The sequence below is a fragment of the Peromyscus californicus genome, unplaced genomic scaffold (genome assembly GCF_007827085.1).
Source record: "Peromyscus californicus insignis strain IS unplaced genomic scaffold, ASM782708v3 Scaffold_12__1_contigs__length_115047231, whole genome shotgun sequence".
Taxonomy (NCBI): domain Eukaryota; kingdom Metazoa; phylum Chordata; class Mammalia; order Rodentia; family Cricetidae; genus Peromyscus; species Peromyscus californicus.
This window is the reverse complement of record NW_026294413.1, coordinates 80,137,248-80,163,866: the sequence shown is the minus strand read 5'-3', so window position 1 is coordinate 80,163,866 and position 26,619 is coordinate 80,137,248. Positions and strand designations below refer to the sequence as shown.

Genomic DNA, 26,619 nt, shown 5'->3' with positions numbered 1-26,619 from the left:
CTCCTCCAGAGGGCTGGGGTTAAAGGAGTGCAGCACAAGGCCTGATTTCAAACTGTATTTTAAAACAACAGAAATAGACTCACTCATGTGTAGCATCCCAATAATAGCTAATATGCCTTGCATCCTGGAGTTGCCATTTTGAAAGGTCAGAGATCCACAGCCATTAGTCATCTAGAAACCTGAGTGAAGGCCACAGGCACAGTAGCAGTTTTTAGAAGGGAGTAGGGAACACAGAGTACAAAAAGAGACATACTTTAATCTAATTCAAGTAGTAAGTGTACAGCCCCAACTCACCCTATCATATGCTCCACGATAATGCTGAAACATGTTGTTCCAACCCTGAGCTCTAATTGTAAGATCTTACAGTCCTCATACATAAAATCCATAAAGTACTCCTTTCCCTGTCCCAACTCTTATGTATGACACAATACAAAGCAGCTTCCTCATTCTTTTAAGATTTATTTTAGTGATGTATATATGTGCATGTGGGTATGGATGGAGTCAAATCCCCTGGAACAGGAGCTGGAGGTGATTATGACACACTACTGAAACTGACTCGGGTCCTCTGGAAGAGAAGTACACACTCTTAATTAACCTCTCAGCCAGTTCTCCAGCCCCCTTCTCATTCTTAGGAAGGCCAACCTGCATGTGTACACCCAAAATGAAAATTTCATCAATTAAACCACCATAAAGCTAAGAGGTAAGGTTGCTGACTTTTTTTAAAATTCATTTATGAGTATGTGTCTGCACCTATGTGAGTGAATGCTGCATGTATATAAGCACCTGCAGAGACCAGAAGCAGGTGTCATAGCTCTTAGAGCTGGAGTTACAGGCAGTTGTGAGCCACCTAACATTGATGCTAAGAACTGAATTTGGGTCCTCTGGAAGAGCAGTAAGCACACTGAAAACTATCAAAACTCTTTTTTAAAGCAACAGCAAATGAACCCTTCTTTGACAGAGTATTTGCATTAAAACAAGAAAGTTAAATCTCTCTCTCTCAAACACATACACACACACACACACACACACACACACACACACACACACACACACACTTCTTTTATTGCAGATGAGATCAGCTAAGACTGCAGCCAGTTTTGGCTTCCCCCAAGAGATAACACAAGAGGAAAGGGAATGCTGGGAATAGGACTATTCTAAGCATTCCAGCCATCCAGGCTGTGTGTCCAAGTGTTGGGAAACAGCTCATTTGAAATCGTGTGAGTCATACCTTTGAATCCTTAACATGTCATGTTTTCTCTCCCACTCTCTCTCTCCTACCTCCAGCCCTATGCAAATCTGGCATCAGGGCACAGAGAAGAAATGTTAAACCTTGCAAGGTTCCATGAAGAACTCTGTGACCCTCAAGTCATGGACTCTTACAGTCCTTTTCTGTCTCAAGTCAGGGTTGGAGTAGAGACAGGCTGAACATACAAGCAAGTGTGTTTTACAAGTACCGATAGTTTTCAAATGTATGCTGATGCTACTGTGATGTAAAAATTATTTTTAAATATTACTAAACTCATATTATCTTCTTGTTCTAATGCATTCTTTTAATTAGCAGTTAAAGTCTCATTATTTGAAGGTCCTTTTGATGGAAAAAAGTTGATAGTCACTATTCTACAGCATAATGTAATCAATAATGTAGGAATTTAAATGCCCCCACACAAAATGTAATGGGACAAATACAATGAGGAAATACTTTCACTTACAAAAACAACTACCAATAACTGTCATGTGGATTTAAAAAAAGAAAGTCTGGAGTCATTCTAAAAAAGGTAATAAATAACACATCATTAAAAGAACCTAGGAGAACCACATACTTTAAACACAGCACAACAGCATCACTTCCAAATATATAAAGCTAACACCTAAGTAGAAAATTAGTGTAGGAGATTTTAACATATTTTAATCAAAAACTAACAGTTCTAACAGACAAATAGTAAGTAAGGCTATGAGTTGGACCCCCCAATACCACAAAAAGAAAAAAAAATAAGAAGCATAGAAAGAAACTAAATGATTAATCAAGACTTCTCCCCAGGACAGTAGACACAAAGAGCTTTAGACATGTTTTACCAAACTTTCAACAGCGAATAGTCTTTATCTTATGTACACTATTGAAAGAATGAAGAAAAAAAGGTTATTTTATGCAAATAAAATAACCTTGATATAAAGCTGGACAAGAACAGATCAAGAAAATTATCGAGCAAGGTTGTTCATGAACGAAGAATCGAAGACCTTTAAAATATCAGCCACTTAGGACCAGGAAGAGGGCTCAGCTGGTCAAGGTACTTGCCACTAAGCCTGGAACCCACTTGGTAAAGGAGAGAACCGATTCTTGCAAGGTATCCTCTGACCTCCATACCCACACCCACACTGAAATAAACGTAACAAAAAACATTTAAACACCAGATAATTAAATCAGGAATGATGGCTCGCACACATCATCCCAGCACTCAGAACTGAAGCAGGAACAAGGGAAGACGGGCAGTCTGAGGTCAGCCAGGACTACATGGTGAGATTCTGTCTGAGATGAAGGGGCGGGAGCACACCACCCTAATTCAATTCAGCATTGCTGTTTTGGCAAGATGATCTCACCATGTGGCCTATGTAGCTCAGGATGGCTTCAAACTAGCAACTGTCCTGCCTCGAGCCCCCAATCGATACAAACACACTTTATCCTTTAAAAAAAAAAAAAATAAAGAGCTGGGCAATGCTGGTGCATGCCTTTAATCCCAGCACTCAGGAGGCAGAGGCAGGTGGATCTCTGTGAGTTGGAGGCCAGCCTGATCTACAAAGTGAGTTCCAGGACAGCCAGGGCTACATAGAAAAAAAGAAAAACAAAAAAGTAAGGATAGTTCACTATCAGAAAATTTACATTCATGTAGCAGGCTAGAGACCATCATAATACAGTAAAGGATAAAAATCGTGATTCCTCAATGGATACCGAAAAAAACATTAAATATAAAAATAAGCTGTCATGGGTTCTTCGTGTGTTTTAAAGTCATAGAGGCTAAAGGTATTAATTCAGCGGAAGAATGACTGACTATTACATCGTAAGTCCCTGGGTTTCATCCCCAGCACAACAAAATAAGTCTTACCATGCACAGAAAATATAGACTGAAGGAGAAAAATAGCTGTCATGCATTAAAATAATTGGGATTATTTGAAGAAATCAATAAAAAAAAATTTAGAGACTACAGCAGGACGCTAACCATCACCAAACCCCACCTCACCTTTCCAGACATTTTACATCTTCTACTGTCAGAGAGCATTCTCACACAGAGGGAGACTGTGTCTTAGCACGCACCTTACAGTCAGACAGCCCCGGGTTAGGACCCTCTCCCACGCCTGCACTGAGCTACTTTCAACAAGTTCCTGAGCTTGAGTCTGGGCTGCCTCATAAACAAAATGAAGTAGATTAAATAACAACCAGTTCATACACGGAATCGGAGAAATGGAGCCGTTTCACGGGGTTCCTTTGGTTCTGCTATGTGAAGAACAGTAAAGATTTTAAACAATTCCAGGAAAAACAAACATACAAACTTTAAACTTTGAGAATGAATTTCTTAATCTGCGACTAGACCTATATTGGAAAAGTCAAGGTAATAATTAAAGGAATACGTGTACCTGATTGTTTTGGGTGTTTCTATTTGCTTTGTTTTATTTGTTTAATTTATTCCGTGTGTATATGCATGCATGAGTGTGTGAGTGTGTGAGTTTGTGTGTGTGTGTGTGTGAGTGAGAGAGAGAGACAGAGAGAGAGAGAGAGAGAGAGAGAGAGAGAGAGAGAGAGAGAGAAGCCAGAAGTTATCATGTGAGTGTCTTCCTCAACCCTACTCAACTCGATTGGCTACCCAGTCAGCAGGCCACCCAGACTCTCCGGTCTCTACCTCCTGCCCCCCAGAGTTGGGATTACAGGTACATACCACTATACCCAACCCTTTAGGTAGGTGCTGAGGATCCCAACTCAGTTCCTCATGCTCACACAGCAGGTACTTTCCCCAATGAGTCATCCCCCCAACCCTGATTTTCCAGGGAAACGCTGAGGCAGTCAACAGTCTCAATAGAAGATGAGTCACTTAGTCGGTAGTATCTGTGATCCTTCAGTCCTTAAAAGGTTAGTGCTTGACTCTTTACAGTTTGAGAATTACAGGACAGAGGAGCCAGGAGATGGAGAGTGCAGTACAGCACGTGCTGTGCAGCCTTGACAGCCTGAGCTATAGCCTTGGCGCCCACTAGAAGAGCGAGAGGAGGTGGCAGCTTGCATCTCTCTGAAGAATCACCCCAAAGCTCACAAGAGCAGCAGCAGGTCAGAAACAAAGGAGACCCTGCCTCAGTAAGACAGAGGAAACCAAGACCTCAAACTGTCCTCTGACCTCACACCCACTATGGCAAGCACATGCCCGCACTCACACTATACCATATACTACACACATGCACACAAATAATAAACAAGGATTAAGATAGCGAAATACATCACAAGTTACATCTGTACTTTTTCTTTTCTTTTCTCTCTCTCTCTCTCTTTTTTTTGAAACACTTAGGAAAAGAATAAATCGTAATCTTTTAAAAGTGGTGCATGCCGGGCGGTGGTGGCGCACGCCTTTAATCCCAGCACTCGGGAGGCAGAGCCAGGCGGATCTCTGTGAGTTCGAGGCCAGCCTGGAGTACCAAGTGAGTTCCAGGAAAGGCGCAAAGCTACACAGAGAAACCCTGTCTCGAAAAACCAAAAAAAAAAAAAAAAAAAAAAGTGGTGCACAACTTTAATCCCTGAACTCGGGAAGTAGGGGCAAGTGAATTTAAATGTAAAGCTAGGCTGGCCTACATAGCTACATAGCAAGTTCTAAGCCAGCCAGGGCTACACAGTAAGACCCTGTCTCTCAGAACAAAACAAGGGTACTGTCCAAGGGTGGGTCAGCCTAGCTCTGGAATGTCAGACAGTAAAAGAAACATACCCTGGGAAACCATGGAATCTGCAATAAGTAATGGTGTGATCTTGAGTGAGTCAGTTTGTCAAAGATTAGTCATTTTACCTATAAAATGGGTTTGTTACTGGTGGTATGTACCTGCAACCTCAGGATCAGGATTTTAGGCCAGCTTCGGCTACATAGCCAACTCCAAGTGAACCTAGTCCACATGAGACCCCACCTCAAAAGTGAGAGCTAATTTTAAATGGGCAGAACATCAACATTGGTATTCTCAAAATTACATGATAATATATGCATATACATCTCAGTAAATATATGTGAGCTTCTGGGCCCTCTGAGATCTTTTCAATCTTTTGATTATTCTGTAGACAATGGAAACACAACACATGCCTAATGTTTTATTTGCTCACTTCTCAATCATGTGGGGTAAAGTAAACCAAAGATTGAACCCATGTCTACCTCTTTAGAACTTGTCTACAAATTAAATAGGACAGCTCTGTTACTAATGAGAAGACTGAAAGCTTCACAAATTATTTTTAAGGAAGTCAGTCCAAAACAGCAGTACACAGCTATGTTTAACACAGCAAGTCCAAAGGGGAGCTATTTAAAATGAGAGTGCTTGCTCTGGGTCAAAAATGCAGTGAGGCAGCTGGCAGACATGACCTCACAAAACTTGAACATCCAGCTGAAGAGACAAAAGCCTTCTTATAATAGTAATGGAAAGGACCACAAAAATCTCAAGTTTAAAAACAAACAAACCCTGAAACATCAGAAGCACACAGTAGCCGCAGGCAAACAAGTGGCAATGACTACCACAATAAAAAAAATAGTTCTAAAGAAATCAATGAGTCTCTGCACTTTAATCAACAAGTGGGTTTAAAAATACAAATTACAAGACAATTTTGTTTGGGTTCTCAAGATCAAAAGAAAAGAAAATCTAAATGTAAGTGCTGGTAATATAAAACAAAACACTCTTTACCTTGGGCCGAAAAGACCTAAACTAGATCTAAGTATGTTTTAATCACTTTAAAATGTATTCTTTGTACATTAATACAAACTCTGTTAAAATCTTACAGGTAGGTGCCAAAATTACGCCAGCTGGTAGAGTTTAAGGATGAAAACAAGGTGCTTCTCGGGGGAAACATGATGAATGCATGGAGCACAGAGCGCTCTCTCACACAGCTTGTTTTATTCAGCAGGTCTAGATATCCCAGTATGTTTCAAAGACAATCCAAGCTGGAAAATCAATCCAAGCTTTGACAGTTACCAACAGGCTGTTCGGAGCAGCAATGAGGCAGAAGGTGATACTTCCCAGTCCCCATGCGGCAGCATTTGCCTGCCAGCAGAAAATGTGCACTCTGCTCCCTTCAGGGAGTTCATACACAAGACCACTGTGATGCCCAAGAACACTGGAGTTCATACACAGACCACTGTGATGCCCCAAGAACACTGTAGTTCATACACAGACCACTGTGATGCCCTGAGAACACTGGAGTTCATACACAGACCACAGTGATGCCCCAAGAACACTGGAGTTCATACACAGACCACAGTGATGCCCGAGAACACTGGAGTTCATACACAGACCACAGTGATGCCCTGAGAACACTGGAGTTCATACACAGACCACTGTGATGCCCCAAGAACACTGGAGTTCATACATAGACCACAGTGATGTCCTGAAAACACTGGAGTTCATACATAGACCACTGTGATGCCCTGAGAACACTGGAGTTCATACACAGACCACAGTGATGCCCGAGAACACTGGAGTTCATACACAGACCACAGTGATGCCCTGAGAACACTGGAGTTCATACACAGACCACTGTGATGCCCGAGAACACTGGAGTTCATACACAGACCACAGTGATGTCCTGAAAACACTGGAATTCATACATAGAACACTGTGATGCCCTGAGAACACTGGAGTTCATACACAGACCACTGTGATGCCCCAAGAACACTGGAGTTCATACACAGACCACAGTGATGCCTGAGAACACTGGAGTTCATACACAGACCACTGTGATGCCCTGAGAGCACTGGAGTTCATACACAGACCACATTGATGCCCTGAGAACACTGGAGTTCATACACAGACCACAGTGATGCCCCAAGAACACTGGAGTTCATACACAGACCACAGTGATGCCCCAAGAACACTGGAGTTCATACACAGACCACAGTGATGCCCCAAGAACACTGGAGTTCATACACAGACCACAGTGATGACCCAAGAACACTGGAGTTCATACACAGACCACTGTGATGCCCTGAGAACACTGGAGTTCATACACAGACCACCGTGATGCTCTGAGAACACTGGAGTTCATACACAGACCACAGTGATGCCCTGAGAACACTGGGGCACTAAGCAGCCTTAGACAAGGCCCAGGACTGACTTCCTTCTGTTTCTGTTCTACTGCAGAAATAGGAGTGAACTTCCCACTTGGGAGGCAGAGGCAGGTGGATCTCCATGAGCTTGAGGCCAGTCTGGTCTACAAAATGAGTTCCAGGACAGCCAGGGCTACACCGTAAAACAGTGTCTCAAAAAACAAAAATCAAAAACAAAAAAACAAAAAACAAAAAAAAGAATGATGTTCTACTGTATTCTACAAAGGCATTTTTTCCCAAGGTGTGCTGGCTGGTCTTATGTCAACTTGACATGTAAAGTGAGTTATGTGAAAGAAGGGAAAATCAATTGAGAAAAGCTTCCATAAGATCCAGCTGTAAGGCGTTTTCTTAATTAGTGATCAATGGGGGATGATACTGCCCATTGTGAGTGGAGCCGTCCCTGGGCTGGTGGTCCTGGATTCTATTAGAAAGCAGGGTGAGGAAGCCATGGATACTAAGCTAGTAAGCAGCACCTCTCCATGGCCTCTGCACCAGCTCCTGCCTCCAGGTTCCTGCCCCGTTTATCTGTCCTGACTTCCTTAGGCATGTGATGTGGAAGTGTAAGCTGAATAGACCCTTTCCTCCCCAACTTGCTTTTTGGTCATGGTGTTTTCTTGCAGCAACAGAAACCCTAACTAAAACATAAGGCAGATTTTATAAACATTTCTCACCTATAAAGAATCAGCGTGAAACAAGTCCACACCGACAAAAAGTGAATCTGGCCAGTTTGACACACAACTTATTCTCCTTCATTTTAGCACTGACACCTAGTATCCACTCTAAATCAGGCTATGAATCTTGCTGAAAAGTCACTTTCATGCTGTCGTCCTGTGGCTCAAAAACTGCAAAGCTTCTTCTTCTCTGCCAGCTCTAAATTCCCCAGCCAGGCTTTCAAGGACCACCATCCCTGGGCCCAAACCTCCTCACTAGACTTCTTCCTGCCACCTCCACCGTTACCAGTCTTCTTCTCACGGGCCTCCACGACACACCCACCACTTATTACATCCAGAGTAATCTGCCTTCTCCACCTCTATTCTCCCAAGTCTCAGGTCATACATGACACCTCCTTCTACTACGCATGCCTACACTGGCAGTTCTTTTTATGAAGTCCATTTGTATCACAGCTCCTGAACTTGAGAGTTCTCAAAATATCTCCACTTTCTGTTTCTCTTTGACACACAGGGGGAAATAAAAACCTGTAATCCAACTACTTGCTCAGGAAGCGGAGGAAGAAGAATCTTGAATTCAAAGCCAGAAGAGCTTCATGTGAGACTGCTCCCATGTGTGTGTCTGGAACTATGTGCAATTCCCAGGTATAAAGGCTGTAAGTCCACTCATTCCTCTTCCAGTAAAGGAATCATATAAAAAGCAAAATAGTGAATTACACTTCAGTGAGAGTGAAAGAAAAACAACAACAAAAACAGTAAGCAGTGATGAGAGGGATGTGTGACTGAATTCATTTTCTGCTTCCCAACCACACCTGCTCCTACCTCCTGAAGTTTCATATTTGTTTTGATTTTACGTATATGGGTGTTCTGTCTGTACATTGTCTGTGCACTTTACACATAACGCTGCCTGGTGCCTTTGGGAGCCAGAAGAGTCTCTAATGCCCTAGAACTGGAGTTACAGGTGGTTGTGAGCTACCATGTGGGTGCTAGGAATGAAATCCAGGTCCTTGAGAAGAGCAGCCAGGGGGCTGGAGTGATGGCTCAGTGGTTAAGAGCACCAACTGCTTTACCAGAGGACCAGGGTTCAATTCCCAACACCCACATGGCAGCTCACAACTGTCTGTAACTCCAAGATCTGACACTCTCACACAGACATACATGCAGGTAAAATACCAATGCACATAAAATAAAAAGATAAATAAATTAAAAAAGAAGAAGAAGAACAGTCAGTGCTCTTACCTGTTAAGCCATCTCTCTCGCCCTCAATATTTTTTTAAGTACAGTTATTGGTAAATTTTGTGGGTTTTTTTTTACTACTAATAAACTACTTATAATATCTTTCACAGAGGATTTTTCACTGTATCCTGGTAAGAACTGCTATTCTCTGTAGCAAAGAGCATGCTAGACAAACAGAAGGCAATCAATAATTAACCAATGAGTGTGTCTAAACCATTAATCAATCAGTTACATATAAATATTAATTAGTGCTCAGCTGCTGATGATGATTGATGAAAATAAAAAATATAACATGGAACGAAAGAGCTGTCACGCCTGCTGACAGTTTCTAAAGGACAGCTGACTTCTCAAGAGGTGAGTCTAATACTTTAACAGCACACCACGGCTGCGGCCCTCCCAAAGTTTATGAGGCCCAAGACGATTCCTACTGCAGCTAAACAGCCTTGCACAGCAGTGTGGCTATGATTCCAACCTTGGGTAAACTTGGTGAACGGTGAGCTTATTTTCCAACGTGGTCAGAGGCCAGGGAACTTGTTCTACCCACAAGAAAGACTTGCTGTGTCATGCAATTCTTGTTCTGTACGAAAATGTCTTTGTTTTTTGGGTTTGCTCTGGTTTTGTTTTTTTCTGAAACAGGGTCTCACTATGTAGCCCTGGCTGTCCCAGAACTCGCTATATAGACCAGACTGACTCCGAGCTCATAAAAATCTGCCTGCCTCTGCCTCCTGAATGCTGAGATTAAGTATGTTTGCCACCACACCCTGCCTTTAAATGGTTCTTTTACAAAAAGGAATGCCCTGAGCACTGCAAGTCCCTCAATGCCAAATACAATTTAAACCCAGGTTGAGTATTCCCTATCTAAAATGCTTGAGATCAAAAATAGTTCTTTTCTTAAGGGTTTTTTTTGGGGGGGAGGGAGTCTTTTTTTTTTTTTTAAACTGGAAAGTGTTCAACCTGTGTGTCACTTTTAACTAATATTAAACTCACTTTGCAATATTCCCTGTCACATAAGCCAGTGATTTGATCTTGAGACTTACTCCAAACCCTGAAATGGCCTATCCTTCCCTGAAAGTTCTTTAAATACAGACGAGATGGTTCAAGTAGGAACCTACCCCTGGCCGAGAATCTTTGTCTTCTGCTGCCTTGGCATCCTCCCATTCCAGAAAGTGAAGCTAAGAGTGAACTTCTAAACTTAGCTCCTTCCTTGTGCTGCCTAAGAAGCAGTCACCATTCAGATCCACACACCGCAGACTACAAAGGAAGCTTAGGTCAGTAATGCCCTGGAAACATCCAAACATCAACCAAATAGCCCCAAAGAATGTCCTACTCAACAATTCCAAGGATGTAATTAATTGCTTCCATCTGTTTCCCTCTGTCCCTTTCCCTTCAAGCCAAGACATCTATTTTCTGCTTCCTTACATCCTAAAGAAAAGCAAGAAAAACATAATCATACTGTTTTAAATTTTAGTGTATTTTCTTGCCTCCAGAGTTGACAACGACATTCATCTTGTTTGGGCTTTAAGCTACAATAAAATCTCAGTGTAGCTAATTAAGTGATACACTTTTTAAATAAACTGCTCAGTACTTTTCAGTTGATCATACAAACACACTGGCTTTTCTCATGTTCTCATGGAGAACCAGGGTTTTGCCTCCTGGTACAATAAAGGTTCAAACCTCCGGGCTTCAGCCTCTGATTAACCTTACAGGAGTAACTGTTTCACTGAAATATATACAATGATGACTTTCTAATTCTATCCTTCCTTCCATATTTATTAATTCACAGTCTCCTCATCAAATAGGGCTATGGAGCTACTCTGAAAAAAAGTTTATACAAGAACAGCAAGAGAAAGGGGTCATCCATGAAAAAAAAACAAAATGGGGGGGTCTCTTTTCTTTAGGATTTATTTTATTTTTGACCTTCACAGACACATGAACACATGTGCATGAAGACAGACAGACAGACACACACACACACACACACACACACACACACACACACACACACACACACACACACACACACCAGAAGTAGCTCTTGGAATCAATTTACTTTTTCTGACCAGAGTATTATTCTATTTAGTAACAAATGCTTTAGTTACTCACTTAATAAATGCTGGTGGCATATCTCTCTTCAAAATCTGGTCCTCGGTGGTCTGAACTGTCTCTTTTCCAACCTACAAGAGGAAGACATGAGTCAAGCCTAAGTTCTCAGACTGTCAGTACATTGCACTTACGCATGTCTCAAACATACTTTAACATGATGAGTCCAGGTATGGCAGCATACACCTGCAATCCCATCACTCAAGAGGCTGAGGCAAGACTGTTACCAGTTTAAGGCCAGCCTAGACAGAGTACTAGTCAAAACAACAACACCACAACAAAAAGCCCTCCATAATCTACATCATAATTCTTGGATTTTCAATTATTAAGATCCATCAAACTAGGCGGGGTGGCGCACAGCTATAACTCCAATACTTAGGAGATGGATACAGAAGGATCAGGAATTCAGGGTCATCCTTATCCACATAGTAAGTACAAAGCCAGCCTAGGATGCATGAGAACTTGTCTCAAAGGGGAGAAAAAAGGATTGTTCCCATGACGTTTTCACAATATAATTAGAAAACAATATGAAGTTACCACATCTCTAGAGTATCTTGGGGGCATCACTAAAAATGGCGAGAGAATGGAGAAACCTGTTGAAAACACACATGCATATGCTACACTGGAGAAACATCTCTAAAGGGCGACATAAAGTGCACAACTTAAGCAGACTGAAGTGAACATACAAAATATATGCACACAAATAGACTTGGCAGGGAGAGGGGAGGGGAGAGACTGGAAGAAATATCTGATGACATTCTGACTCTGATACTAGAAATCAAACAAGAAAACATGCAACTTTGATAGTAACACGTATGTGTGTGTGTGTGTGTGTGTGTGTGTGTGTGTGTGTGTGTGCGTGTAAACCTGAAAATAACATGCTTTTCCATAATTAAAGAACAACTTGATGCTGGACGGTGGTGGCGCACGCCTTTAATCCCAGCACTCGGGAGGCAGAGGCAGGTGGATCTCTGTGAGTTCGAGGCCAGCCTGGTCTACAGAGTGAGTTCCAGGAAAGGCGCAAAGCTACACAGAGAAACCCTGTCTCGAAAAAAAAAAAAAAAAAAAAAAAAAAAAAAAAAAAACTTGAAAAAGAAATAATATACACTTTTGAATGCCAACAATGTAATAGTTCCACACTCTGCAAGTAGCAATATAAACTTGCACATTCTCTTTTGGCATTTGCTTCTGTATCTTATGAAACATAAAAATTGTCCCAACTAAGAACTCCAAATTAAGAGACTAGACCTTACAAGCAGTTATCACCAAATGTGATAATTACAATATTCACAAAAGTATTCACTATGATGTTATTCTTAACAGCCAGATCCTTTTAAAATAACTTACGGAACAGAAACAGTTAAGCAAATTAAGACACACCTTAATTTGGAGGAAGGCCAATATGGTTTATAGACTCGGTGTTGCAGGAAAATACTTCTGACCTCCTACTTCACTTAAAGGAACCACGGCTAGGTATGGTGGCTCACACCTGTCATCTCAGCCGTCAGGAAGCAAAGGCAGGCAGTGACAAGTGCATACCCTGGGCTACGGAGTGAGCTCCAGGCCAATCTAAAATCACAAAACAGGTCTGCAGCTGTGGCTCAGTGTTAAAGCACTGGGCTGGTGCATACGAGGTCTCAGGTTCAATTCCCAGCTCAGAAAAAAAGAAATTCAACATTTTTTAAATATAATTTTTAGGTTGTTAATTGCAAGAGGCAAACAATGTGTCCAGCATAAATCTACTTAGGTATGCTCAGTAACAAAGTTAAACCACATTACAGTACAGAAATGTGAAATTTCTTAAGCCCTCATTAAGGAGCATCTTAATCTTACTTAGCCATTTAACTTTTGAGTTTAAAGAAAAAAGTGAAGCTCGGCGGTGGTGGCACATGCCTTTAATTCTAGCACTCGGGAGGCAGAGGCAGGCGGATCTCTGTGAGTTCAAGGCCAGCTACAGAGTGAGTTTCAGGACAGTCATGGCTACACAGAGAAACCCTGTCTGGAGCAGGGGGGAAAAAAAAGAAAGCTGAAAAAAGTGGGCAAGAAAAATCCCTAAATGCACAATAAATCAGCTAAAGAAAAAGCTACAATAAACTATTCTTAGGGAATACAAGTCATGCATAAATTACTGAAGACAAGTTTTTTTTTTTTTTATCAAGTTAATAGCTCAGAAAAAGCATCACACAGCACTGTGTAAGAGCCAGCGCTTCTGTAGACAATAGACTGTCTGTAGCATAATAAAAGCCTTTCAAATCGGCAGCTGGTTTTAGAGTTTCTCAGATCAAATATGACAGACTATTTCCAGATGTGTTGTTCACTCTGTTTGCCAGCTGAAAACAGCCATTCAAAAAGCTGTGGGCCACGATTCCAGGAAGTAAAAGACAAAGTTCAAGCACGACGTCACTGGTTCATACTCAGTATAACGGAGTTGAAGGAATATTCAGTGTTGGCACATGGAGAGTCCTTCAATGTATGCACAGGGAGCAGAGGGACGGAGAAACAGACTATGGAAGAGGGAGGAGAAAATCACACGTCAGACACTGCTCCAGGTACTAAAGATGAAGCAGACAGTAGGTTTCCTGCCTCTGTGGAACTTACATTCTAGTGGGGTCAGACAGACAGCCACAAATAAATAGTCTGAGGATGTGCCTCAGTTGGTAGAGTGCCTGCCTTGCATGCTGGAAGCCCTGGGTTTGATCCTCAGCACAGCATAACCCAGGAGTGGTGGGATACTCCAAACACAGATAAACATGGTACATAGATATACACACACAGGCAAAACACACACACATAAAATAAAATTTTAAAAATAAATAAAAGCAGACAAAACAGTTTGTTCTAAAGAAATAATACTAGAGCTGAGACTCTGAAGTTGATCTCATGCTGAAGATCGGGGCCATGCTGCTCAGGAGACCGGAGTTGGAAGACGCCACCCTGATACCCTGCTGAGACCCTGTGTCATACACACAAACCTGTCCTACCTAGTCTCCTTCTTGTCTGTTCTGTTGTGTTTTCATTTAAAAAACATGGGTGCCATAGAAACTGGCTGCATGGTCACGGGGAGACTGGAGGAAATGTATTTCCTGTCATCTCTTGCTTGGTGGCTTCAGATCTCAAAGTTTTGTCTTTGGTTTGCCTAGAAAGGCTTTATCAGAGCCGGGCGGTGGTGGCGCACGCCTTTAATCCCAGCACTCGGGAGGCAGAGCCAGGCGGATCTCTGTGAGTTCGAGGCCAGCCTGGGCTACCAAGTGAGTCCCAGGAAAGGCGCAAAGCTACTCAGAGAAACCCTGTCTCAAAAAACCAAAAAAAAAAAAAAAGAAAGAAAGAAAGGCTTTATCAGTTGTTCACAGATCAGGAGACATCATTATGGCCCATTCTACCCTTGGAAACTAGCTTCTTTGGATGTCCTGGACTTCATGATACTTATTTAACAGAACACTGAACTGTCGAGAAGCAGAACAGAGGATGACAGCCCTGCAGTAGACCTTGTAGGTCAAGGCAGCCTAACTCTGTCTTCTCTAGATCGTTTCCTTAGCTGCCACCAGTCCAGCCGGTCTTTCTGATTCTGTAAACCATGTACTCAAACACACCTGACTGAACCCTTGCCTGGGCTCATTTTTCTGGTTGAGCTATGCAATCCTTTTCTTCTCCACCTCAATGCTAAGTTCCAGGTCTAGCTCTTTCTTTTGTAAAGAGATCATTTGGTAAAGACATAAAAAAGGTTGATGAGTAACTTAAGAATGAGATAATAGGAAGAGTTGGGAGACAAGCTCAGCTTTTGAAGATTTATGTTCAGTGTTTATAAGTCCAGTTTTAGAAGGTTTAAGATTCCCCACAGGTCAGTGATGTATCTTACACCTCTACAGCTCACCAAAACACCTGGCCTGCTAAGCCAAAGGCTGATACATGACAGAATATGCTACTTCGTTTATTGTTCCATATTAGCTAATAAAAGTCTGTGACCTCAGTTAACTTATTAAATTACTTTTCCTTTAATTGCTTCTTCCACCACTGTGACCTAAGTGCCTTCAGGGGCTAGAGAGATGGTTCAGTGATTAAGAGCACTGTCTGCTCATCCAAAGGACCTAAGTTCACATTCCAGCATCCTTGTCAACAATTTCACAACCACCTGTGACTCCAGCTCCAGATGATCCAATTCCCTCCTGGCCTCTTGCTGAGACACACACACACACACACACACACACACACACACACACTGGTGCACACATGCACCATCATCATCATCATCATAATAATAAAATAAAGATCTTTTAATTAAAGTGTTAAAAATGTAGCAGTAAAGTTGGTAATGAACGCTAATAATTTATTAATAATGAAAATATTAAGGTAAATGAATTATTTCTGGACTACCAAATATTTAATGGTAAATTAAAGCAATACTATTGTAATTATAATATTTGAAAGCAAATAAACAGAAATTTTCTACTAAAAAATAAAAATTCAGGGGTTTGAGAGATATCTCAACAGTTAAGTTAAATTTGCTGTTCTTCCAGAGGATCTGAGTTCAATTCCCAGTACCCATATCAGGTGGCTCACAACTACTTGTAACTCCAGCTCCAGGTGTCTCCAACACCCCTGGCCTCTGTGTACACCTACATTTGTGCACTTACCCATACACAGACACATATACACAATTAAAAATCATTACTAAAATGTAAATGCAGGGAAAATATTAAATAGTTCTTACATGAAGTTCTGAGCAAGTTGTCTGGTCACTATTCTAAAATAACACATTCAGAATTATCTAACTTTATAGTGAATGCTCGTTTTCACTTCCAAATTTCGATAGATTTGTCCACTGCTAGCCACTGTTCTTAAGACCTGATTTATAATCAATCCAATGATCAGATGCTCCCTGCCAACTATGTGTCACCTAGGTGGTAGAAGAGAAAAGGGAACGACACATCCTTGGCCATATAAACTGAACTAGTGGCATGAACGAGAAACAGGCCTGGGAGCAGCTTCAGGGGACTTGGCAGGAAGCCTGGTTTCTTCTGAAAGCTCTTAAAGGAAGTTGTTCTGTAATTTAAATATCTTTTGTTCAATATGTGACTTTCCGCTCAAAAATTCTATATAAGAAGGCTTTTGTCTTCTGCTATTGTTATTATTACTCTTTTCATCACAACCTACTCAAGTTCAGAACTGTAGGATGATTGGTTTCCTTCCAGGAAAAAAAAAAGGGAGGGGTGGCTGACCACGTCACCCCCTAGACTGAAAAACATGTCAATACAAATGTCTCCCTTAGCTCCAGTAAATACAGGAAAATGGTTATGAAAAAACACAGCAGAGAGGACTCTTCATATTACCAATTTGTACAGTATAAGTGGTAACTACAGCGCTTTACAAAAGGTGGTAAGGTGGCAGCCATGGTGGTCGTAATCTTTAATGAGGCAGGAGGACTGTGAGGTAAGAATCCAGCCTGTGCTACGCAGTGAGACAATGTTTAGACAACAAGTTTCCTCCCTCCTTCCCTCCCTCCCTCCCTTCTTTTTTTTTCCTTCCTCCCTCCCTTCCTTCCTTTTAATACAAGGTCTCACTATGTAGCTCTGACTGGCCTAGAACTCACTATAACAATTAGGATGACCTTGAGAGCAGGGTGACCTTGGTATCACAGAGATCCCCCCCCGCCCAGACTCTACCTCTGGAGGGCTGGAATTAAGGGTGTGCATCACCATACTCAGCTAGACAATAGGATCTTAATGTAAGCCTTTACACTGCCACAACCCACAAGGCCAATCATTCATGACCAACCAATCACAATCAACCAGCAGTATATGGCTGGAGACAAGACTGCAGATGAAAAGATGCATCTACATGACACTTACTCCATAGATTAAGAGTAGAGGATAGGAAAGAAATCTAGGGTGACGTTCTTGCTCCTGGCTCAAGAGTCCAAGTCAACAGGAACAGAGAGAAAGCCAGAGCTTGGAGGGAAAGGACTATTCAGATGACACTGTTTACCTGGGCTGGAGAAGGGATTTGAAAGTAACAGTGAGGTGTCTCTAGAAGCCACAAGGAAATAAATGAAGAGCCAACAACACTAACAGGCAACAGTTAGTACAGATAGGTGTGGGGACTCATACCTGTCATCCCAGAACTCCAAGGCCAAGGCAAGAGAACTACCTGTTGCATGTAAGGCTAGTATGAGTCTCAGAGAAAGACTCAGTCTCAGAAAAAAACTGTTAAAGACCATGGGCAAGCAATATTTGGATCTATCCGTCCTTCCTACTGTGAGATGCTCACCAGAGTCTGAAACTATGGGAGAATTTTCACATTAACAAGTAATTCTGATCTCTTGGCTTCCTTGAGAATTAGAAAAATCTGACTATGTTAAGTCATATTTCCACAAGACAATAAACTAGAGATGATGATAACTTGTCAGGGCCTATACTGTTCTACAACAGTCCTCCTAACTCCTTAGTGTCCCATAGTTGACCTGTCTCACTCATTAACTACTTGGCTGCTGTTGTGTTCACTAACTTTAACAAGATTCAATTTTAATCAGTACAGTGCATTAGGCTAGCTCCCTAATTGCATGAACTTTACCTAAAATGCCTATTGCACTAGTCATGAAACATTCTATTGTCCCCCAATTACGTATCTATGCACATGAAAAAAGTTAGACTGGAGAAAGGCACATCATGGAAAGCAGAGTTTCTTTTTTTTTCTTGTGAATCCTTTTCTGTGCATTCCAGATTTGGGGGAGGGGGGAGATGGGGGAGTATGTATTGCCATGATGGCACACACCTATAATCTCAGCACTCGGAGGTTAGGACAAGAGGATTGTAGTCTAAGGCTAGCCTGGAATACAAAGAGAGTTCAATGCTACATAGAGAATTTGAGGCCAGCATGGCACACATGGTGATACTTTGTCTTTAAAAAAAAAAAAACAAAAAAAAACAAAAAAAAAAACCAGAAAATAAATGCATACTTTATCAACAATATCCCTTAGCACATAACAATTTATAAAATATGAGAAACTATTAGTGTTGAAAGTTTCCACTTCTAACAAATTTCAATAAACTAATGTATATGTGCACAAATACGACCAGGCATGTGAGTCAAATGGCAGGTGAACAATGTTAACCGCAAGTTCTAATGTCAAACAAGCTCATCCAACGCCATAGTTTCCTGGCACTCAAGCGAGGCTGCCTTGGCAGCAGCTGTTCATTCTAACCCAACAACTGAGTCTGGGTGCGTTAATTAAGGATAGATCAATGTTAGCAGAGCAGCGTGGTTCACCAGAACCCTCTCTTAAAAACACTGTGAATGGGCTGCCAAAGTGCAAAGGCTTCCACGTGCAAATACTCCGTCCTCTCTCTCAACTCAAAATTCTTCCATCGGCTTTACAAACACTTACAGCTGTCTTCTGGACAGCCCCCAAGTTAACAGGAAAATAGGGCACAAGTACAGGCCAGTATCTTCCTCAACACCCATTTTCTTCCCAATTCCCTCAGAGAAACACAAGCGAGGCCCCTCCACTTCATGGACTGGGAACTGTAGGGTGAAAAGGTATAGCAGTCTATTCCAGATAGCTCATTTTACAGACGAAGCTCTGGGGCCGGAGACGTAGTCTGGTGACAGAATACCTGCCTAGCATGTGCAAGGTTCTGCATTCAACCTCCAGGAGAAAGAAAAGAGGGAGGCAGGCAGGGAGGGAGGAGAGGGGAACAATGTTAGCAAAGTTTATTTCTTTTCTTTTGTTTTATTTTTTCTTTTTTTTGTTTTTTCAAGACAGGGTTTCTCTGTGTAGTTTTGGTGCCTGTCCTGGATCTCACTCTGTAGAGAACTCACAGAGATCCACCTGGCTCTGCCTCCTGAGTGCTAGGATTAAAGGCGTGCGCCACCACCGCCTGACTTATTTCTTAGAAAGTTAAGAGGTCCGCCAAATACTAAAGTGGTGTTCATGCTGATTTCAAACATACCTAGGTGAATTCTAGATCTCCAACTCCCAGGCTCAGTCCTACCTCTAATGATGATAAACCAAGCACTAACTATAGGAAAATAAAAAAGAATGGTTTTTTGTTTGTTTGGGGTTTTGGTATTAAAAAGATTACTTAAAAGAAAAACTCAGTGGGATCCCAAATGGTTGTGATTAAGTAACCTTTACATATTCATAAATACTGAGGAGGTAGGAAAGATCTTTGGATGATCTGAATGTAATCTTTAGTAAATGTTTCAAGTAGGGTGCACATTCCTTAGGGAAGTTGTGACTTCAGGTCTAAGAATGGTTTGTCCCTCACAGCCATGACACACAGTGACTGCCACAGACTAAGAGCTCAGAAACCAGCTGCTCACTGAAATAGGAAAAATGATTAAAGCGAGTAGCCATGCCTGTTAGTATTTAACCCTATTAACTTCATGTCTGCCCACACTCTTATTTAATTCCTCCACTCCTCCTAATTTTTGTACCACTGAGAAAACCTTTATTTTCTTCACTTCTTCTTCTTCAACATACCTGGAAACTAACATTCTATACCTGTATTAAGATGACCAGATAGGATATGCCACTAAAAAAAAAATGAAAATAAAAAAGCTAAATACATTCCAGGAGAGGCGCAAAGCTACACAGAGAAACCCTGTCTCGAAAAAAAAAAAAAAAAAAAAAAAAAAAAAGCTAAATACAGCTGGAGTGGTGGTGGCGGCGGCGGCGGCGGCGGCGGCGGCGGCGGCGGCGGCGGCGGCGGCGGCGGCGGGCGGCGGCGCACGCCTTTAATCCCAGCACTCAAGAGACAGAGACAGGCTGATCTCTGTGAGTTCGAGGCCAGCCTAGACTACAGAGCGAGATCCCAGGACAGCCAGGGACCCACAGAGAAACCCTGTCTATGAAAAAAAAGAAAGGAAGGAAGGAATGGGGGGAGGAGGGAGGGAGGGGGGGGAAGAGAGAGAGAGAGAGAGAGAGAGGGAGGGAGGGAGGGAGGGAGGGAGAGGGAGAGGGAGAGGGAGAGGCTAAATATGGCTGAAAGAAATTAGGATGCCATCACCACTGCTGTGTCTTATACATAGTTAAGGAAGAGAAATAATATGTGTGAATGTGCCATTAGTGCCTAATGCCTTAAAACAGCACAGAAGCCCACCAAAATCAAGACTCCGGCTTCTTCATTGCTACCCTCTAATCAAACCTGCTTTTCTCAAAAGGTTCTTCCACAAAAATTTAAAACATGCAGATTTTTTTCTGCTTTAACAGCAAGAATCACAAACACATTTTTCCTTAACAGTTTCAGTTCACAAATATGCAAGATTTAAATGACATTGTAGTCTTTGTAGATAAGCCTAGACCTGTAACCACTACCACCAAAACATTTTTTCTGTGTGGAAAAAACAACTCCCAACAGCCATTGTAAGTGAATTTTTGAAACACAATCCATTTCCATGTTAGGAAGGCTCCATCCTACCCTCCATCCTGGAAAGTAATGTGGAGCAGCAAAAGGGTCTGGCTTTGGAGTGAGGCTGTTGCTGCATTTTCTAGCTCTGCGTCCTCAGCTTGTCCTTCAGTCTCAGTCTCCTTATCAATAAATGGGAAAAGTGAACTCGCTCTGGGGCTCTGTGAAGTAAAGCACACAAAAAACACCAGAACAGGCCTGGTGGGTAACAGATGCCACTGTTCAGTTCCTGTGTCTCTCTTTCCACCCCTGCTGTACTCACCGGCCATTTCAGGGGTTTTCCTTAAGTGTGTGTGCGTGTTTCTTTCCTTTTTATCCGATTGCTTGGTTTTGGTTTTTTGTTGTTGTTTTGGTTTGGTTTTTTACTTGACAGGGTCTTGCAATGTAGCCCTGGCTGACCTAGAACTGGCTGCGTTGGCCAGGCTAGCATCACATTTGTGGCTTGTCTTCTCCCTCAACCTCGTTACTGCTAGGGTTCCAGGCACACACGCATGCACGCACGCACGCACAAAAATATAAATAAATAAATTTAACACAGCACATGCTTTAAGTCTGGACCTCTTATTACTTCATTAAATCCTTATAACAGCAATAGAGGGTGGATACCACATATTTTCACATTTTACAGTGGAGGGGATAACTGATTTGCCTACAATGTTATTCAGATTGTGTTCATCTAAGTAGATCATGCTCTAATCCTAACTGGAAGAAGCCCCAGCAGACTAGAAGCTGCTGTCTATTATTCTATCTCTTTAAGAGACAAAATGGGTTCCAATGATGTTTGATGCTTCCTGAAGTTATTTTTCATGATACTATAATCCTAGAAAAATCTATGGCATGGCAGGAACAGGAAAACTTGAAGTTGACAATGAGTAAATAGGATATAGGATCAGGATAAAATTTGTCTTAGTCAGTGTTCTATTGCTGTGAAGTGACACCATGACCATGGCAACTCCTATAAAGGAAAACATTTAATGGGGGTGGCTTATGGTTCGGAGGTTTAGTCGACTGTCATCATGGCAGCAGCATGCAGGCAGACATGGTGCTGGGGAAGGAGCTGAGAGTCCTACATCTTGAGCCACATGCAACAGGGAGTGAACTGAACCAGGCGTAGCTTGAGCATAGGAGACCTCAAAGCCCGCCCCCACAGTGGCACACTACCTCCAACAAAGCCACACCTCCTAAGAGTGCCCCTCTCCATAGGCTTATGGGGGCCAGTTACATTCAAACGACAGCACAGTCTGACTGACAACTGCCCTGGTTTCTCTCCTATCAGCCGCAAGGTTTTCACAGGCAAGATCCATCAGGCTCATCTGGGTTTGGTCTCCTTAACTGTTATTCACTTAGGAAACAGCAAGTGAGTAGAGGCTAAGGCTCCCTGGCATTCACGTAAAAGCTGGTAGCAGCAGCCTATGTCTTACAGAGACAGGAGGTATCCCAGGGTTACCCTGGCCAACCAATCTAGTCAGTCAGTGAGCTCCAGATTTAGCAAAAAGATCCTGCACCCAAAATTAAGGTGTTGAGCTACTAAGAAAGACACCCAACATCAACTTCCGGCCTCCACCTGCATGCCAGGTGTACACCACAGCCTCCTCTCTCTCCTGGTGCCAAAATCTAAAATAGTAACCCAGGGGCAAAAGTCTTTAAATGTCTTTATGAATAGAAGAGCCACTCTGCTTGCTAACTGGAGATTATTCAGAGTCCTTTCACAATACAATAATTGAATCTGGCTCTGGGCCATAATCAACACTCTGACCCATTAAATCAGGGCCAAATGCAACATTTCACCATTTCTTTGTTAGTGGACAAACAGCACTCAAGCCTCAGTTTTTCTCACAAGCAGCACAAAATTCTCTTCTGTAAAATACAGGAATCAAATGACAAGACTGCCAATTAGAATGCTCGAAAAAGAGATTTTCAGGATAGCTACACTAAACGAACTTCCAAAGCTGCACCTCTGAAAGCTTTTCTTCTACGTGTTTTGTTTTAACCAGGGCAGGATGGGGGAGGGCAGGGGGCACACATACCAAATGTACCAAACAACATGCAGTGGTCAGAAGACAACTCGGAGGCGTTGACTCTCTCCTTCCACCCTAACGTGGGTTCTGGGGATCGAACTCGGCTGTCAGGCTTGCACAGCAAGCCCTTCTACCCACTAAAGCCATCGCACACACCCTCCTCTAGGTGTTTTTATTTTTTCAATAAATGTAAACACAATTCAGGGTGACTCCATACGGGCTGAGCACAGACTCGGTTGTAGACATGCTGAAAAGTGAAATAAGGGAACAGCACTGCCCCTCCAGACCAAACCAGACAAGAGGTACTGATAGGAAAAAAAGCTGCAAGCCACCCGAACAATACTGTTTGGGTTTGTGCCTTCTGCAGAGTGCATTTCATCCTAGCTCTGATATAGCATTGGGCTAGCCAAGAGGAAGACTTATGGGAATATCAAGCTTGTTTCCTTCGCTTACAGCACAAAATATCAAAACTACACTCTAGATATTGAACACTTACTTGTCAAAGATAACTGAACCTATTAAGATATTCCAACCTTACTATCTCAGATGACTGTTCCCTGCTGGGCAAAATGAAGACTGAATTAGGCAGAACTGAGAGAACACTCCATTAGTTTATTGTTGGTTTTTTTTTTATTTGTTTGTTTTTTTTGGGTTAAGTATTAGTGAGCTGAAGAGATGGTTTAGCCATTAAGAGCTCTGGCTGCTCTTTCAGAGGACCCAGGTTCAATACCAGCACCCACAGGGCAGCTCACAACCATCTGTGACTCCATGCACTTCCAGGGAAGCTGACACCTCTTCTGGTCTCCCCAGGCACAATGCATGCACATAGTACACAGACACACATGCAAAGTCTCAATACTGTCTAGACTTCATGGAGGGGGCACAGGGTAGGATCAGCACTAGATTCTGATTATGGTTTCTCCTCTGCCAGAGGAATGTGCTTTATACACACTGTTGATTATGTCTGAGAATACATTTTCTCATTCTTAAAACGAAGCCATTGCATTAGACCCTGAGTCTATTTACAAGTCTCTAAACCTACTTTGTGGTTTGTTAAGATTTTTTGTTTTAAAGGGGACGATAGCAAATATTTTAGGCTCCGTAGACATATGATGTCACAATTTTTCAACTATCATTTTTAAGTGTGAAAGCAGCCATACAGAATCTGTAAATTAACAGGCATGGATATATTCCAAATTTGTTTTTTCTTATGGACACTGAAATTTAAATTTTTTATCATTTCATATGTCATAAAACATTCTTTTTATGTTTTTTCCAAAAGATTAAAACTGAAAAATAAGCCGGGCGGTGGTGGCGCACGCCTTTAATCCCAGCACTCGGGAGGCAGAGCCAGGCGGATCTCTGTGAGTTCGAGGCCAGCCTGGGCTACCAAGTGAGTCCCAGGAAAGGCGCAAAGCTACACAGAGAAACCCTGTCTCGAAAAACCAAAAAAAAAAAAAACTGAAAATAATGAACCCAGGTGGTGGTAGCACACGCCTTTAATCCCAGCACTTGAGAGGCAGAAGCAGTCGGATCTCTGTGAGTTTGAGGCCAGCCTGGGCTACAGAGCGAGTGCCAGGACAGGTTCCAAAGCTGCACAGAGAAACCTTGTCTCAGGGAAAAAGAAAAAAGAAAAGAATGAGCTGGAGTTGCACATCTGTAATAGTTGCACCCAGGAAGCTGAGGCAGGAGGACTGTTCAAAGTTAGCCAAAAATGTAAATATTAGTTTCAGCTCCTAGAAAATAGAAATTTGACAGAGGTTAGTTCATTGAACCCCATTTTCAATAGAGAAATAAGTTAAGAAAGGGATTGCAGTATGATAGTTCTCAACAGTTAGAAAAAAGAAATGTAGGGGTGGGAAGATGGCTAAGAGGTTAAGAGCCCTTGTTCTGCGGTTAATTCCCAGAACCCACACCGTGGCTCACAACAGTCTCTAACTCCAGTTCCAGGGGATCTGACACCCTCTTCTGACATCCCTGGGTACCAGACATGCATGTGGTGCACTTCATCAGGCAAAACACTCATATACATTTAAAAAAACAAAGAAACTTAAAAAAAATTATTTTATATTAAGTTAGAAGACGCGATGGAGGAAGTTTAGCAGATTTCTCAGCAGGAAGATGTTGAGATTAGTATTACACTTAAGAAAGATTTACTTGGCAACAATGAGTAGAGAGAGAGGTAAAGAGTCAATTAGCCTAATACAGGCTTTGAGGATAGAAAAGAAAAAAATAAATAAAAACAAAACCAGGAAGATCGGCCAAATGTCATTGAAAAAGAGGAAAAATGAAGTTTATTTATTTCATTGCTAAGCACGAGTTTAAATGGTCCATTTCAAGGCAAGAAATATGAGGAAAGAGATATTTCTTTCTCCTTCCTGGAGGTGCATGACTCAGGAGACAGAAGAATCTGCCTTTGGATGGACGCTCAAGAACAACCCAGTCTTCTGTACGTGTCAAGTACAGTGTAACGCCAAAATGGTGGTCTGGAGATGCAACAGACATTTTAGAGATGATGTGTATTGACTCACAGCTTCTTCACATAGGAGACATCGCCAATTAGGAAATAGCATTTATCCTGTATACAATGATACATCATTGCCCTCAGTATTATTAAATCACTCTGCTGGTATGACTCGGAATTTTTATATGTATGTTCTTGCTCTGATGGGGAGAACAGAAAAGAGAGAGAGAGAGAGAGAGAGAGAGAGAGAGAGAGAGAGAGAGAAAGAGAAAGAGAGAGAGAACGGTGAAGTGCTGAAAATGCAGCCAGCTGGATTAAAGTATTAATATCCCACTCAATGGGGAGTACTAGATGTCTTCTAGAACTCAAAGCTGGATGCTGGGTTGGGGGCCAGAAGAGGGGTGGAAACACATGAACAGTGTAATTCTAACTTGTAAGATGGTTTGATGTGAACCAGAGCCAAGTCTTACGGAAACACGCAAAGATTAATTTCAACAGAGTGGTTGAAGAACTGCATGGAGCGGCATGTGTGCTGGCCCCATCCTAAGGAGAGGAAGTGGGCCAGGCAGTGGGGGTGCTAGAAGCAAAAGGGTGGGGAAAACACCGGACTAGCTCTCTGACTTCACAAGGACATGTGATCACTGTGAGGATAAAATATGAATAACGTTAAGAGAGAAAATTGCTCTGTGTTTTGAGACAGTCTTATTCTGTAGTCCAGGCTGGATTCAAACTCCTCCTGCTTCCGTGTGCCTAGGATTGAGATTCTAGGCATGAGCCACCACACCTGGGTTGAAAAAAATTAATTTGTACTACATTAATTTATTTTGTATGTGTGTGTGAACACATGCACAGTCAGAGGATAACTTCTGGGAGTCAGTTCTCTCCTTCCACCATGAGGGACTCGGGGGAATGAAACTCAGGTTGTCAGGCGTGGTGGCGCCTTTACCTACTGACCGCCACACCAGCTCCAGAAAAAATTTTCACCTTGAAATCTTACTACTCAGTCCTCCCACATTTTAATATAGACTCTTCACATACAACTTAACATAAAATGGAATATCCTAAACATGCTACCCTATTACTTTTTGCTTAGCATCTTACCAGCACAGATTTGAGTTTAGAATACACAGTGCCGTGATTAAAAAACACTATCAACTTCATAGTCAAGTAGCTCTTAATTTGTAGACTCATCCTTCGAGCTCATGATAAATGTAATGAGTCAGATACAGCAATCGATAATAATAAGAAAGTAGAGCCATTATAAGATATACTGTAATACAAGTTGTATGAATATGATTTCTCTTCTTACTCTGAATATCTTATATTGAACTCTATACTCACCCTTTGTGTGATAATATATAACTGCTGGTTCACTTTGGTTGACCATAGGTTTTTGCTTTTGTT

At 42.0% G+C, this 26,619-nt stretch overlaps 1 protein-coding gene across 2 annotated transcripts in view; it reads right to left on the bottom strand.

Annotated features, from left to right (window-relative positions):
• Vcl (vinculin) overlaps window positions 1–26,619 on the bottom strand; it is a 102,909-nt gene that overhangs the window by 57,840 nt on the left and 18,450 nt on the right. For both annotated transcript variants that reach the window (XM_052733561.1, XM_052733560.1), the window contains exon 2: window positions 11,333–11,403. In XM_052733561.1, the coding sequence (XP_052589521.1) occupies window positions 11,333–11,403 (71 nt within the window). The remainder of the gene's footprint in view (window positions 1–11,332; window positions 11,404–26,619) is intronic.